We start from the raw sequence: 14964 nt of genomic DNA on the forward strand, positions 1-14964 counted from the left end.
GCCTTTTCAACCATATTATATTATTATTATTATTATTATTATGCGTATATTATGTGTATATAAATCTACCGCTTCGTTCGAAGTCGTCGGACGAAATCGGTCTCTTAGATATATATATCATCAGCTATATATACTATATAAGAATCTCGTTTATTATAATAATACGAGATCGCGGAGATGTCGCGAGATCTAGGCCTCTATAGCATAATCATATTATACGCTTGTTGCACACGCGTTCGCGCCGTTTGTTGTAGGCATATAACTCGTTAAAACTGAACAGCACGCGTCAATCTTGTGGAAATAATCATAATATGTTAACCACATTACTAAGAGTCACATATATTTTTGAAAATATCGATAAAGTAGCGGAGGCATATAGAGAAGTAATAATTATGTTTACCGGTAAATATTGGGCGATTGCAATATTGTCGATACTCTAAAAAATAAAATCACAGAATTGCACGAGAAACTGTAAAATTAACGCAAATTACCGTAAATATAGAATTGTTAAAATAAAAATGATATTATATAAAAAAAAACAGGTTTTTTTTAATTAGATAATTGATAATATTATTATATTTTAAATTCTGTTGACCTTATTTGCTTGAAATTATGTAATTTACAATTGTATCATTATGCCACTTAACAACGCATCGTCTCAAATATTTATTAAAACAATGTCATTACTTTGCAAAACGAACGCAAAAAATGAATATTTTCAAGTTTAACAATCGGTTTTAATTTGTTATAATTAAGTATAAAGTTGAAATTAAACTAATTCTAAGGAGAAATTTAAATCCTAAACAATAATAATTATTAGATGCTATACTTTTATTTATTAGTTATTATTACTATAGGTCTATTTAAAAACAAAATTTGAACTACATCATTCATTAACTAATTAATCAATTTACGGACGTCGGTATTTTATGCAATGTTTTTAACAAATTACAAATTACAAATTCAAACATACAGGGAAAAAAAGCTGTCTTTTTTTTTTGGTTTGAAGTAGACGAAAGTTCCTATAATATGCATTAATAAAATACCTACCTATACGATTTAATTGATCGCCTCGAGTACTTTGGTTAGACAGCCGTGGAATGAAATGCATGTATAGTTTAATGTAATAATTATTAATAATATTACAAACACTCAAAAAATACTCGTGGTTCGCTCGTACTCAATTTACATAGTAATATCGTTACATTAAAATTTCTAGAAATTGGCAATAACTTGAAACATATTATATTTTTATTGATCTCGTAAATTCGACGTATACAGTTTATTTTTGGGGGAATTGATTTGTATGTGCTGAATACATTTCAATCATTGTGTTTTTAGGGTTTACTACGAAGGAAGTCATACACAATGATATGTAGTCCGTGCTCCGGCTGATTCTTACCGTAGGTACCTACATTGACATTTTCGTCAGCATCTTCTCGAGTGATAAACTTTCCGCAATCACCTAAAAAGGACATCATGCTATATAATTGCTAATAAAATCCTTTAACAGCACACCAATTATATAATTATCTCGTCACGAATTTATTCTCTGAAGCTAAACTCTTTACACATAAATAATACGATATTATACAAATAGACAAATCGTCTATATTGTTTGTTTCAGAAACGTTTACGTAGGATAAAAGTTGCGCAAATAATAAAATAAAAAAAATTCTGTATATAAAATAATACTAAACTGCTGTAACAAGAATCTTGGAAAACATTGAGCATTAAATTAATTAGTTAAATAGTTAATGTTAAACGGGCTAAAACCAAATTTTAGAAAGAGTTTTATAATAATTTTAGTTTGCAATGCGCGTCAATGTGTAATAGTTTTACGAACACTGTACGCGTACAGTGTTAAAAAAAGTTTTAAAAATCCAAGCAAGTGAATTATATAATATGCGTTTACCGTTTGATCACTGTGACATAATATCGGCGGGTGGGTGTGTGGGTAGGTTAGGTTAGAGTACACCTGAAAGGAGAAATTAATTAACGGTGATTTGTATTTGACCCGGGTCGAGTCGTCGAAAGAGTAACTTTTGTGTTGGTTGGACAGGGTCGAGAAACCGGATCGATACGTTAAGCGCCAACGCTGGCCAAGATAAATAATTAACGGTTTTCGGCAAAACTCGAAGACGGATGTCCATGGCACTATATAGCTATGCACCGTGAGTCCGTTAATTCCTCGGCAACAATAACAAATGTGTGACAGCTATAGTGGTCTCCACCAATGACTATGGGTAAAGTGGCTGCAGCGTTGGCTGTAGTAGTTGTTGTTGTAATAAGCATAGTTGTTGCAGTAGTAGAACGCGGAATGAACGAGTTCATAAGAACTTATTTCATTAATTTAATAAGTAATAATTCTAAACTTGAATTTTGTTCATACTTTGTACACTGGTCTTTATTTTGTTGTATAAACCGTTATTGTTGCTCACTATTTGGGGTGCAAAAAAATAACAATTAAGAAACCACCATTTAGATAATGAACTAAAAGTTAATTTTTAGGTACTTCATAATATTTTAAATGATTTTTCCGAGGTCTAACTTGTAGTTATGTTGTAGGTGTATTATAGTATAGTCATAGTAATAGTTGTAGTAATATTAGTATAGTAGTAGTAAAAGTTCAGGTCCAGCGATTTAAAGATAAAAAAAAAGTGGTAGAAACTGAAAGTAGTAGTAATAGTAGTAGTATAGTAGTAGTAGTAGTAGAAGTAGTAGTAGTAATAGTAGTAGTAGTTTCGGGGTTTTGTGAGCGCCACGCAGTTGTCAGATATAATATTATTTTGTTATATATATTATGCTGTCGTCCTGCAAAACTATTTTTAATGGAAAATCGTCCGGGCCAGCAGTTCCAAACTGCAGAATCACTAGAAAACAATGCGAAACTATAGACACAATACACGCGTTTATTTTAGCCTCTATTCATATACAATCATATACCCATCCCGAAGGCACTTCTCCGGCCAAGTTTTCTATAATACTCGACGTGGGGACAGCAGGGTCGTCGACAGCGCACGTTGTCGGTCGTCCGTAGCGGTCGGTCGGCTACATATATATGTTGTATAAGGGTGGTGGAGGCAATCGAGATCACCGGACCTATCTCGTACGAATGCATAAATGTATAATATGTGAGTGCGAATGTGTGTGTGACCCGGGTGCGTGCGAGTGTGTTCAAGGGTTGGTCGAGTGAGGCAAAAAGAAATTGATTGGGACATCCTGCTGCTGCTGCAGGACGAGAATAAAACGGCCATTGTTAGGGCGTATTATTTTACTGAATAAACTATATATACACGGTGAAATCTCAGAAGTGAAAAATACGTATGCAATTCGCGTCCCTACACGCCCTAGATAATGTACGCCGTCCGAAAACATATATACCTTCAGAAACATTTTTTTTTTTTTAAAGTCTAAATTTACGTGTCGTAGACATGAGGGTATAAGTGTTTTTTATTAATCGTAGACGTGGCTGATGACTCGGGAACTTATATCGAATCTTTGCGAATCGAACTTTAGGCTTGGTATTTATGAAACAAATAATTAAAATACTGTTCTTTAATGGCAATATCATGTAACTTAAATAATAACTGTATTGACCTTTTATATAACGCAGTTTCTGAGTACGCTGAGTAGGTAGATATATAGCCGAGTTGCCAGTACGGCTGTACCAGTACTATTTTAACCTAACCTATAAATCAATACTAATAAGTTTTAAATGGCAATATATAGAGTAAGACCTATGATCATTATATTAGTCTGTTATTACTTATTATATTATTTATGCTGCATGTAGTGTTACATAATACGAAATTATTCATCTCTGCTTAATAATTTTTACTCCAAAGAATTTTTGAAATCATTCAAAAAGATTTATTTTTCAACTCTTTCATAAAAAAAAAACTCAAGTTATCTGACCATTTGTTATAAACTTAAAAAAATAGCTCTTATAAAACATGTTCATTAAAAAGTAATACCGACTATTACAGTAAACTATTATACAAAAAGTGATTTTTTATAATATTACAACCACAGTAGGGGTTCTTGTTATATACGTATTTATTCAAATATTGTAAGTTGCATCACGTAAACACGGCTTAAAATACTTCCAAGAGTTCCTAATTGGTGATTTTTTAATCGATTTTAAAATATTTAAGCCTCGTACATAATATTACATATTTATTTAGTTTATGGGTATTAATATAAAAATTGTACATGCCTAGTAAAATCTTTAATTATGATTTGAATAAAACATTTTGTAATTATTGTAAGTATCCATACAGAAAGAAGAAATGATTTTATACTATTCGTTTTAGAGTTCATAGTTAATTATATTTAATGTAGTATTGTCTAAATAACATATATAGTTTATTCGACATTTATTATAGTTGTCTTAAATGCCTACTAGAATACTGAACGTTATTCATAAATAATAATAATATAAATTTTATATTCGTGTTAACAAAGACTATTGGATTTTTTTTTTCGAACACGCGTTCTTATTTTGACCAAACAAATATAAGAAATTGTCCTTTATTTAAAATTGTCAAACGTCAACATTGCAAAAGTTCTTTACCATACCAATTTTCGGACTCTCCTGGCTGGTCTTGAACCGCATAATCCCTGACCCGTTCGGGTCTGTCGTTCAATTTAAATAAATTTGCATCCTCCGCAAGGGTTTTTTTCTTCTCGTATACTTAAGTCATAGCTCACTACGCAAACAAGTGGACGTGATCAGAATGAACCGATGACTGTGGCCGGACAGAATTATTATTAGCTCTCTTCTTCGCCGTCTTCTCGATTCCGTTCTCCGTATTCTCCTCTTCCTTTGAATTTGTATTTACGTCTCGTCTAAAAACTCCCCATCTTATCACCACAATAATGTATAACATTTTCAACATGAATATTGGTCAACATACAGAGAATAATGGACGTATTGTTTTAATTTTGTAGCCATCTTTTATTCTCTTTTGTTTATTCACGTAATTATTATAAAAAACTGAAAAAAAAAATAATAATTTAAAACTGCAGATTGCTATACAGAGAATCTTGAACACTGTATAATTTATTCGGAACACTGTACATATTTGTCAGAAAACTTCATTTATTTTTAAATGTACTTTTCAAACGAAAACATTTAAATTAAATTGAAACACGTAGTGTCATAAACGCAATTAATAAAATATACGATACCCTCAACTCAAATCGGCTATACCGTAATGGATAATAAGTCGGCATACAATTAGCAATAAAGTCAGTTGATATAAAAATCTATGATTCATTAATGTAATATTGTCATATCATCTCGTATTCATAAAAAAAAAATCATGATATACATGACGTTATAAATTATTAAAAGGGCATTAAAATAAAAAAAAATATAAAAATATTTATCGTATTACACGGGAAACGGTGAATACATAATACGCAAGCAGACGTAGGTACTTACTTATTACCACGCAAACTGTACAACATTCATTGCATTTTGTAAGTTACGACAATTATTATTATTACATGCGGATTACACGTCACATAATATTATTATTAAAATGACCGATAAACTACTGTTATATACGCGCTTGACACTTTTTGGCACCTCATTCCATGCAGACATCAGAAGAAAAACCATGTGATATTATGTTTCGATAAATCATTAAAACATATCGCAATATTTACACATCAACGCGAGTTGGCTTGAGTTATTAATATTCATCTTTTAAACCGTAATGTGGAAATATACTATGTAACTTATTATAATATTATGCATAATTAATAGTCACATGAACCGAGTATGCGCTTGTTATTATTGATAAAACCAATTATCACAATGTTCGACCACCAGCTGCGGATTGATATAGGTATATCAATAAGGAATAGAAAACCTTCACCGGATAAACTAAATCGTTAATTATTAGTCCTCCCCGACTGTGCTACACCTGTCTAATACACTAAGGTTGTTAAATTTTACCAGAACACCTTAGTCACTATTATATAGGCAGGTACCCTAAAAATAATGTAGAAAAGTAATAACTTAGAGGTGTAAGTACATCAAATTAAGGTAATATTATAGAAACGTTATTAACACAAATACGCGGGGAGTAATATTCATAGTTTACGTCATGTCGGTGTACTAATATATAATTATTTGAAGGTTTATTATTAATAACAAATGGTTGGGAGATTTCTCGAAGTAAAAAAAAAATAATTTAAAAAAAATACCGATGTTAGTAATAATTACCATTTTATATCATGCATGTAGGTTCCGAGAAAATGATCGAAATGAAAGTGCTCGCCACACTTAAGACGTACATTATGTATTTATGTATATTATGCAGTGTATGCGTTGATAACTGTCAACTAAAACAGTGATATGGTGATTTAAACTAAATTATTTTAATTAAATTTCCCCAAATTAGATGATCGTATAACGTCTAATGTACCTACACTGGAAATTAAAATAGATATAACAATTCTAGATGTGTCTGAGCACATGGACGATAGCAGAATCTAAAATGATTGCAATGAATTATTTATTATAATATATTAAAATAGTAAATACTATCATATACTGTACCTATGGTAGTTTATATTTATTTAATATGTATAATATAATGTTATATAAACTGAAATAATTATGTTCTCGTCCCTATATTTATGAATAATTTCAAAAGTTTGTACCAGATTTAAGGCATCAAAAATGTAATGCATTTTAATGTATTTAATTACATATTTACATTGTAATACCGTGACCTTATATAACTCTAATTCTAGCCAGTAAGTGTTACCGCTGGGTGATTACTAAATCATGTCAACCATGCCAATTTGTACCATACATGCTTATTGTAAAATGTATTTATAGATTATATGTTTTATAAAATAAAATAACGAATTTAAAATAACGAAATGCAACGAAAAAAGTTCATAATATCATATTTTGGCCGTTTTGGCATTAAACTAAAAAACGATAATCGAACAATTATTATCACTATTGAAATCGACAGTCCTATAAGTGAACCATTATTGGTGGACTGCCATTATGAGTTAATATCGGTCTATTAAATACAATTTTATATACCTATATTGTTAATATTATTATAATATATATATATATACCTTGGTAGGTAGGTTTAGTATCTACCTGATATCACCTACCTATGATATCATTGTGTTCATCATATTGATGCGAAACGTGCGAGACGTAACATTATATAAGTTTCATTAAATTTGTGATAAATGATAACGTTTCAGTGTCAAAATATAGTGTATTTTAATAACAACGAGCATTTATTAATACATAGTACGAATTCAATGTCAACAACACTTCACTGTTTCCGAATTTTGAAAATTGAAATTAAATTGAAACAAGAATATTGTATAATACAATTATTGAATACATCATGTTCAGAAAATTAGAGTTTTAATAGTTTACAGCATAAGTCGTTGATACAATAACTGAATATTGTTATTAATAATTTTCTAGACACATTATATAATTAACTATATTATTTTATTGTCCATGTATTTATTAATTATTATTAAATAATTTGTCACTTACACTTTAAAACTATTATAGTCTGTCATTTTTTATGTCATAATATTTTACTGCATTTTTCAAATATAATACAGATATGTACAACCAAATACCTTTTTAAAAATTATTGTTCAAATGAAACAATTAGAAACAATAGTATTCATACTTAAACACGAATAATAGAAAATTTCAAAGCATTAACTATACAATGATTTCCGTTTGTATTTAAGGTAGGTAGTAAGTATCTATTCACTATTTTTTTTTTTTTTTTTATTTTTTTTTTTTTATTGGGTAACCCGCGGCAACATAGGCCATTGGGTGTGGGGAGGGCACTGTAGGTTTTATATTGGGTAGGTTTGGTAGGTTTTATATTGGGTAGGTTGGTACACGTGTGTGTTGTGTTTGGCAGAATTTCTAATGGGGCACCCGTAGGTTTCTGCCGTGCCCCGGAGTGGGGGGATGGCGGCACTTGTTCTCCGGACACCGTGACTTGCACGGAGAAAAATGCCGCCCAGTGGTCGAGGATCGTACTCGGACCGGCTGTGCCGAATCCGTCGCGTTAGACCACTCGGCCACCTCGTCCCCCCTATTCACTATTGTAATTCGTAGACAATGCATTAATAATGAATGTTATTAAAATGAGATAAGTTATTATTGAATTTACTTTTTAAACTATAAAAACCTCAAAATGAAGGAAGGTAGGTATACTATAGTATGACGTTTAAAATTATTTACACTCATAAGTTGTAGGTACTTGAAATACCTTTTTGAAATGCAGGTACAGTACTTGAAATAATTACTTACCATATTAAAAAAGGGTGTTAGTAAATTAAACTCAGCTTAAGCTCATTAATTACTTAATTAAAATTAAAACGTAACCTACTTAACGATCGAATATTGTTAAATAATATTCGCGTTATAAACATCACACACGATGTACAAACTACAAAGTACATACCTATAGGTTGGGTATAGGATAGGACATCAACAGCATTTGTTTGTGATTAAATTTTAAAATGTGGACGAATGTATTTTGAATTTATAATAATATTCAGTTTTCCGCTAAACCCACCGAAGAGCCTCACTTGCGTTTAGTTGTAAGCATACGACCATGATACGACCCTACATCCATTGTTTTATTATTGTCTATATATATGATTACAGCAAGAAGACTTATTCGCTCTTATATTATTAATCCGAAAATGTTACCGATTTCAGGAGTGCGTTGGAAAATCCCGGATGATCGAACCGTCGCTTGTCTTACAATAAATCCAACGAAATAAACGACCACTCGATCGCACAGTGTCCTCTCGAAGAACGGTGCGACGACAACGACGACGACATGGTGTGCGGCACGCGAGATTTCAACGCATTAATCGCAACTCTCGTAGTAAGTACACACAATAATATACTATTTTATTGCTATTTGTTGGTATTATTATTATTATAATATTCATCCACACAGCAGCAGCTGTATGATATTACATATAGTGACTGGTAGAAGTAATAATGTCGGTGATATCGTGTTTGGCGTGTGTGCACATTGTATAATATTATAATATTATATTATTGTGGTAGGCAATTTCAACTATTTTTTTTTTCATCTCAATACATATTCGTACGATACTACTTTACGATATATATACAGGGTGATTCACAAATCAATAAATCATGATCATCCCATTTGTTTTTCTATAATGCAGTTATTGAAAAACTGATTTTTAGAATTTATAAATATACTAAAAGATCATAATATTATTTTAATATTATTGAGATTTTTTTCTTTTACATGAAAAGTGTTTCGTAGTCATACACACTTATGTTTTTAAAATGAGAACTCCTCTGTTAGACTTTAAATTATTTAGTGGATAAACTATTTTTAAAAATAGTTTTACAAAAATATAAAGTAGCTGTAATATTGAATTTAGTATATTTATTATACTTGAACCATTTTTATAAATCATTTATGATGATAGCGATCAATAGAAATCGCCAAAACTTTCAAATCACCATAGCCCCATATTTTCCAAACTCATTATCATGGAGCTAATATCCTTAGTATACAAATCAAGTATACCAACTAGCAGAATTATTGAAAAAAAAGGCTGTGAGCATTTTTGGTGAATCACCCTGTATGTATAATATAATAAGAAGAATAACATAATACCGATAGTTTGTATGCAGCGACGGCGGGGACTTGAGCTTATTGATTTCACTTAAAATAATATTTGATACGGTTGTATTTTAAAAGAAAAAAAATAGTTTTTCTTTATTTCTCTCTAGAATGGGCCGGGAGTCTCATTGTTCGAGAACAGCGCTCATATCTCGTGGACATTTATAATAATAATATATTATGTAAAAAGGGGAAAGTTAAATTTGTTTTTTTTTTCGTGTGTGGTTTTTGTCGGTTCGCCATAGGTACTACATTTATTTAAGAAAAAAGGTGTGCTCGGTACGTGTTGTGAAGTGTTACGCAACCCCGTGGAGTTATATAAGCACCCCACAACGTTTTTTTTTAACCCCATTTTATACGTTTTTTTCATCCTAATACAAAACCCGCTAGCGACAACCTTATCACACCTAACCATCATTTTACACAGATTTATTTCAGACAATAATCAAAACAAATACTACCGTGGCCACCCGTGGATCCCTCACGTGAATAATTTCTATATCGTCACACTCGGAAAAGTTTTCACACTGTTTGATTTACACAGGCGCGTTGTGCACGATTAGCATATTTTATGACGCGTAAGAAAACGTCTCGCGATCGTATGTAATAATATTATAATAATAATAATAACGACAATATATTATTTCAACTCTCCGGCGAGTCAAAAGACGCATTAAAAATGATATTAATCTGTTCACTGGTTTATGCAGGTATATGTATAAATAAGTATAATATATATACCTATGTATATACATATTACCTAATGTAATGTGCAACTACGATTTAAAGCACGTGTTGTGCAGCCGACGCTTTAAACGATTGTAGAACATTATTGCGTACCTATAGAACTCCGGAGTCAAGGGGTATAAAATTAAAAATATAAATAACGTTTTCTAAAATAACAAGAGAATTGATTTTGGGATGAATCAATTCATTATTCAATGCGTTATCTATGATAGCCTCATTGAGTGTAACTGTATCTGCAGGGATATTATATTATACCACACTGCACGCCAGTAACAGGTTGTCATTATATCTGTACCACAATATAAGTATGACCTAACCAAGGATTAATAAATTACTTAACTGTTCTTAACCAGTAGATTTGTGGATAGTGCCTCCACGAATCCCATCACTTGCCGTCCAAGGAATATTATTTGTTAGTTAGGAGATGAGAACGTATGCAGCTGATTGTAGAAGATGTGATTACTACATTAATAATACATTAATAGCATTATAATACATTTAAATTACATTGCGTCGTTCGAGTTTTTTTTAACAAAATATGTACTTTGTTCCGTTTTTTTAAATTTATAATTGAAGATTTTTGTGTACGCAGTACCACCTAACTTAACATAATATTAATCCTACACTGCACATATTTTGTAGACAATCGATAAATTACAATTTATAATGTATATCATATGCTGCTAATGAGCTCTCCTTGTGGCTTTTTCGTTTCGAAAAAACGTATACATAATAAATAGTTTGTAAAACAATGAAATCCATAATAAAAATTTACTTTTCAAGTTGAATATTTTTGAAACGGTATTTAAATAATTATTACACAATGAGAACTTATGTAATATAGACATATAGTATAATTGATTATGATACAAGTGTATTATAATTTATAAGTTTAATTAAATAGAGTATAAATAATTGGAAATTGGAATAATGACTGGCGCACGGTAAATTAACATAATATTAACACCAGCAGTGTATTATAATATGCATAACTTAAAATGATTATTATTATTATAAATGCTAGAATTTTAAAGCTGTCAGGACGTTACGATTTAAAAGAAAAGCTATACAGAATTTCACTAATTGGTGATTAATATAATTAAATTATTCAAGTAAATTAATAATAAAGGCAACTTATTTTTAATTTTTACACATTTTAATTGTACATAATATCATCATTTTTTCGACACAGTTATAAAATATAACTTTGATAATGATGATAGAAATTATTGCTAAACATTTTTAGTATGTGCTTAGTATAACATATACGAAAGCATATACAATATACAAAATCTATTTAAAATGATTATCAATGTCGCGCCAGTCTTATGAACATACATTCTATTTATTCAAATGTGTAAGTGCACAATGTAGGTATATTAATATTATCATTACAACCAACGAATATAAACTATATTATATATTATTTTTTTAATCACCTTATATAGTTATATGTTTTCGTGAGTTGTGACGAAAAATTTCATTGAAACGGATTTCAGAAAATAGAATAATAAGTTATTCGTAAGTACGTGTAACTTATTATTCTATAAGTACGTGTTTTTGTACACAATATTATATTATAACAATTAACCAATCAAAAATATGACATTTAGTTTTAGTTTTGCCACTCACGAGTTATGAGCATCTTAAAGATTTGTTAAAATTTTTTTTATCCAAGTTTAGTAAACCGTTAAGTAATTTTATTTCACAGCGACAATAATAACGGCTTTCGACGTACACAGTGAAAAATAAATGAACACAACTATTTTACAAGAGTATGTCTGGTGCTGAATGTTTTGGATCGATTTCTGGGACATATTTTTTTATATAAATTATAGCCAAACAATTTCAACTCTATTTATTTATTTTTATTTTTACAACATTTGAAATCATATTTCAACATTAAACTATATCAAAATCCAATTTAACTAAGTTTAATAATGCTGTAACGTAAATAAATTAAATTGTTTTATACGTTCTAAAAGTTATGTAACTAAAAACTAACAACAACTCTATGGTTAATCGTTATCGGTACATGTTTTTAATGATTACTACTTAAATTATTATCCGGTTATATGATTTGAATTTAATATTAAGGATCCAGACTAAATCGGAAAACCTAGCGTTATTTAGTCATTATATTTATTTATAGAAATTCAATTACCAGAGTGCTAAGTCATCGTCTCTGTAGATGTACTTTTCTCGTGAAACCCATGGTCTGGCATTTACTATATTTACTATACATTTTCAAAAGTTTCGAACTAGAATTATTTTATATTATTTTATAACTATTTGTTCTTGTTGGATTCAATAAAACTTTATTAAAAAATTAATAAAACATAATTTTTAGTCAAAAAAATTAACGAATAATTAAAATTTATTGACCGTCAACAATATCAGCATTTGCATTTTATAGTAGTTGTCAACTGAAATTCTTAATTGAAATTTATGACCAACCTTCAACATAGTAACAGATTTAAGTTATCAAGGCAACATTAAAAAAATAAATTTATAGGCTCAAAAAATTAGGTTAATTGTAAGTATCAAAAACACAAGGATATATTATATTAGGTATAATCAGTAAAATAAAATATAATTTGTATCATAGACAACATTAGCAAAGACGCGTGCATTTTTCTATTGGGTATTGGATGAATAAAAATTAGAAGCTAATAATCTAAGTACCAGAAATAACTAATGCTAACCTTAAAATCTTTTGTAATTACACTGATGGAGAATCAATGTTTCAAGTTGGAATATTATTAAGGAATGTACTATATGGAATACATTATACAGGTACATTAGGTGAAATATATTTGAAGTTCCTTCACGGTTGATTAAAGTTTTGGTGTAAGTCGTAAGATCTTTGGAATAATTACGTAGAAGGAAATTTATTTATAAGACTCAGCTAAATAATTTCAAAAACCTTGTTTTTCGCTTTCCAATCGTTTACATCCCAAATCCAAAATTATTATTGTTAATATTGTTATATTACTTATTTCACACTCGTTACTCAATACAATAATATTATTATTTGGCCACTCCGTAGACAATATTATACATATTTTTCTTTAGATAAATATTATATTTCGATCATATTACAGGAATTTAACATTATAATTTTTTAATGCTTTATAAAAATTTAATAATAATAAATACAAAACGCCAATATCCTAACCTTATTAGAAACCTTTATACATACAATATATAAACATAATATTATATCAATAGTGTTCTTTAAAGTAAAGTAATACAAATTATACAATTACGATTATGATGTACGTAGATACTTGGAATATTGTGTGTATGCGTTAAATGTTAATCAAATTCAATAACATTGTATTAAATTAAACGTTTTATTTCAATTTCAATAATAATCGAATATTTTATCATAACTGCAGTGTAAAAAAGAATAATTAGCGTTAATGGATATTGAAATAAGTATCCCCCTCGGTACTCGATAAAATAAACTCGATACAGATACTCTTTGAAAAGTGTTACCTAGTAAAACTAAAGTTTTAAATTTATTATTTCGTTTTTAATGCAACACAAAATATACTCAACTGTATAAATTAAACATTCTTTGATTCATTTGTGTAATATTTTATCATCGTCAGTAGTTACAATTATTATTATTATTATAACATGATGGTGAACACCAATGGTAATAAATATTTATTATACATTCTTTTTTAAAGTTCAAAAACTTATTTACTTATTCATACTCTAATCATAATGTGAATATCATAAGTAATTAATTTAATGACGTACGCATTTGTACGGGAATAACACCCTACAGGTAAGCACTGTACAGCTATCAATCACATTACCAATAACGCGCAATGTGCATCACACACAGAGTGATTCGCCAATAATGCTCACCCCTTTTTCTTCAATAACGCAATCTGATGATAAACTCCGAGCCTATGTGAAATTACCTGAATATTTCAACAATGATTATACAGGGTGATCTACCAAGCATGGTCATTGCTCGCCTCCATTTTTTCTTTAATATTGAATGTATATTTAATGTATATATAATATATTATATACCTACGTAAAGACTATATTTTTTAAATTCTTGAGATTTTTTATACTCTTTAATAAGTGTTCAGTGGATATAGTGGTATCTTATTTTTTCCAAATTAGAATCCCCCTTTTTACTGTTAATTATTTAGTAAATATTTTTTCTAATAACTATATGACGTATCAAAATCAAAATTCGAACGAGTCGTTTTTGAGTTATTTAACTTTATACTTTATCCTACTAAGCATAATAAGTCTCGGTACTGTAAGGTACTGTATAGATTCGTAAGATATAGTAGCTATGCTGATTTTGTGAAAATGTAGTAACTAATATTAATCCATGAATATATTTTACAATTTTTAAAAATGTAGAAAATATAATGAATAATAGATATAATAATATAGGTAATAGGTATATTAAAATATTTTATATTTTGTTCAAATCTTTTGTAAGGACTATTATCCTTATCATAAATATTTCAATAAC

General features: G+C 29.3%; 1 protein-coding gene across 6 annotated transcripts in view; it reads left to right on the plus strand.

Moving 5' to 3' along the window:
• The window catches only part of LOC132939579 (ADAMTS-like protein 1), a 204014-nt gene that overhangs the window by 56426 nt on the left and 132624 nt on the right, over window positions 1–14964 (plus strand). For all 6 annotated transcript variants that reach the window (XM_061006828.1, XM_061006830.1, XM_061006832.1 and 3 more), the window contains exon 2: window positions 8750–8921. In XM_061006828.1, coding sequence (XP_060862811.1) covers window positions 8874–8921 — 48 coding nt within the window. In that variant the 5' untranslated portion in view covers window positions 8750–8873. The remainder of the gene's footprint in view (window positions 1–8749; window positions 8922–14964) is intronic.

Source organism: Metopolophium dirhodum, chromosome 2 (genome assembly GCF_019925205.1).
Source record: "Metopolophium dirhodum isolate CAU chromosome 2, ASM1992520v1, whole genome shotgun sequence".
NCBI classification, from domain to species: Eukaryota; Metazoa; Arthropoda; class Insecta; order Hemiptera; family Aphididae; genus Metopolophium; species Metopolophium dirhodum.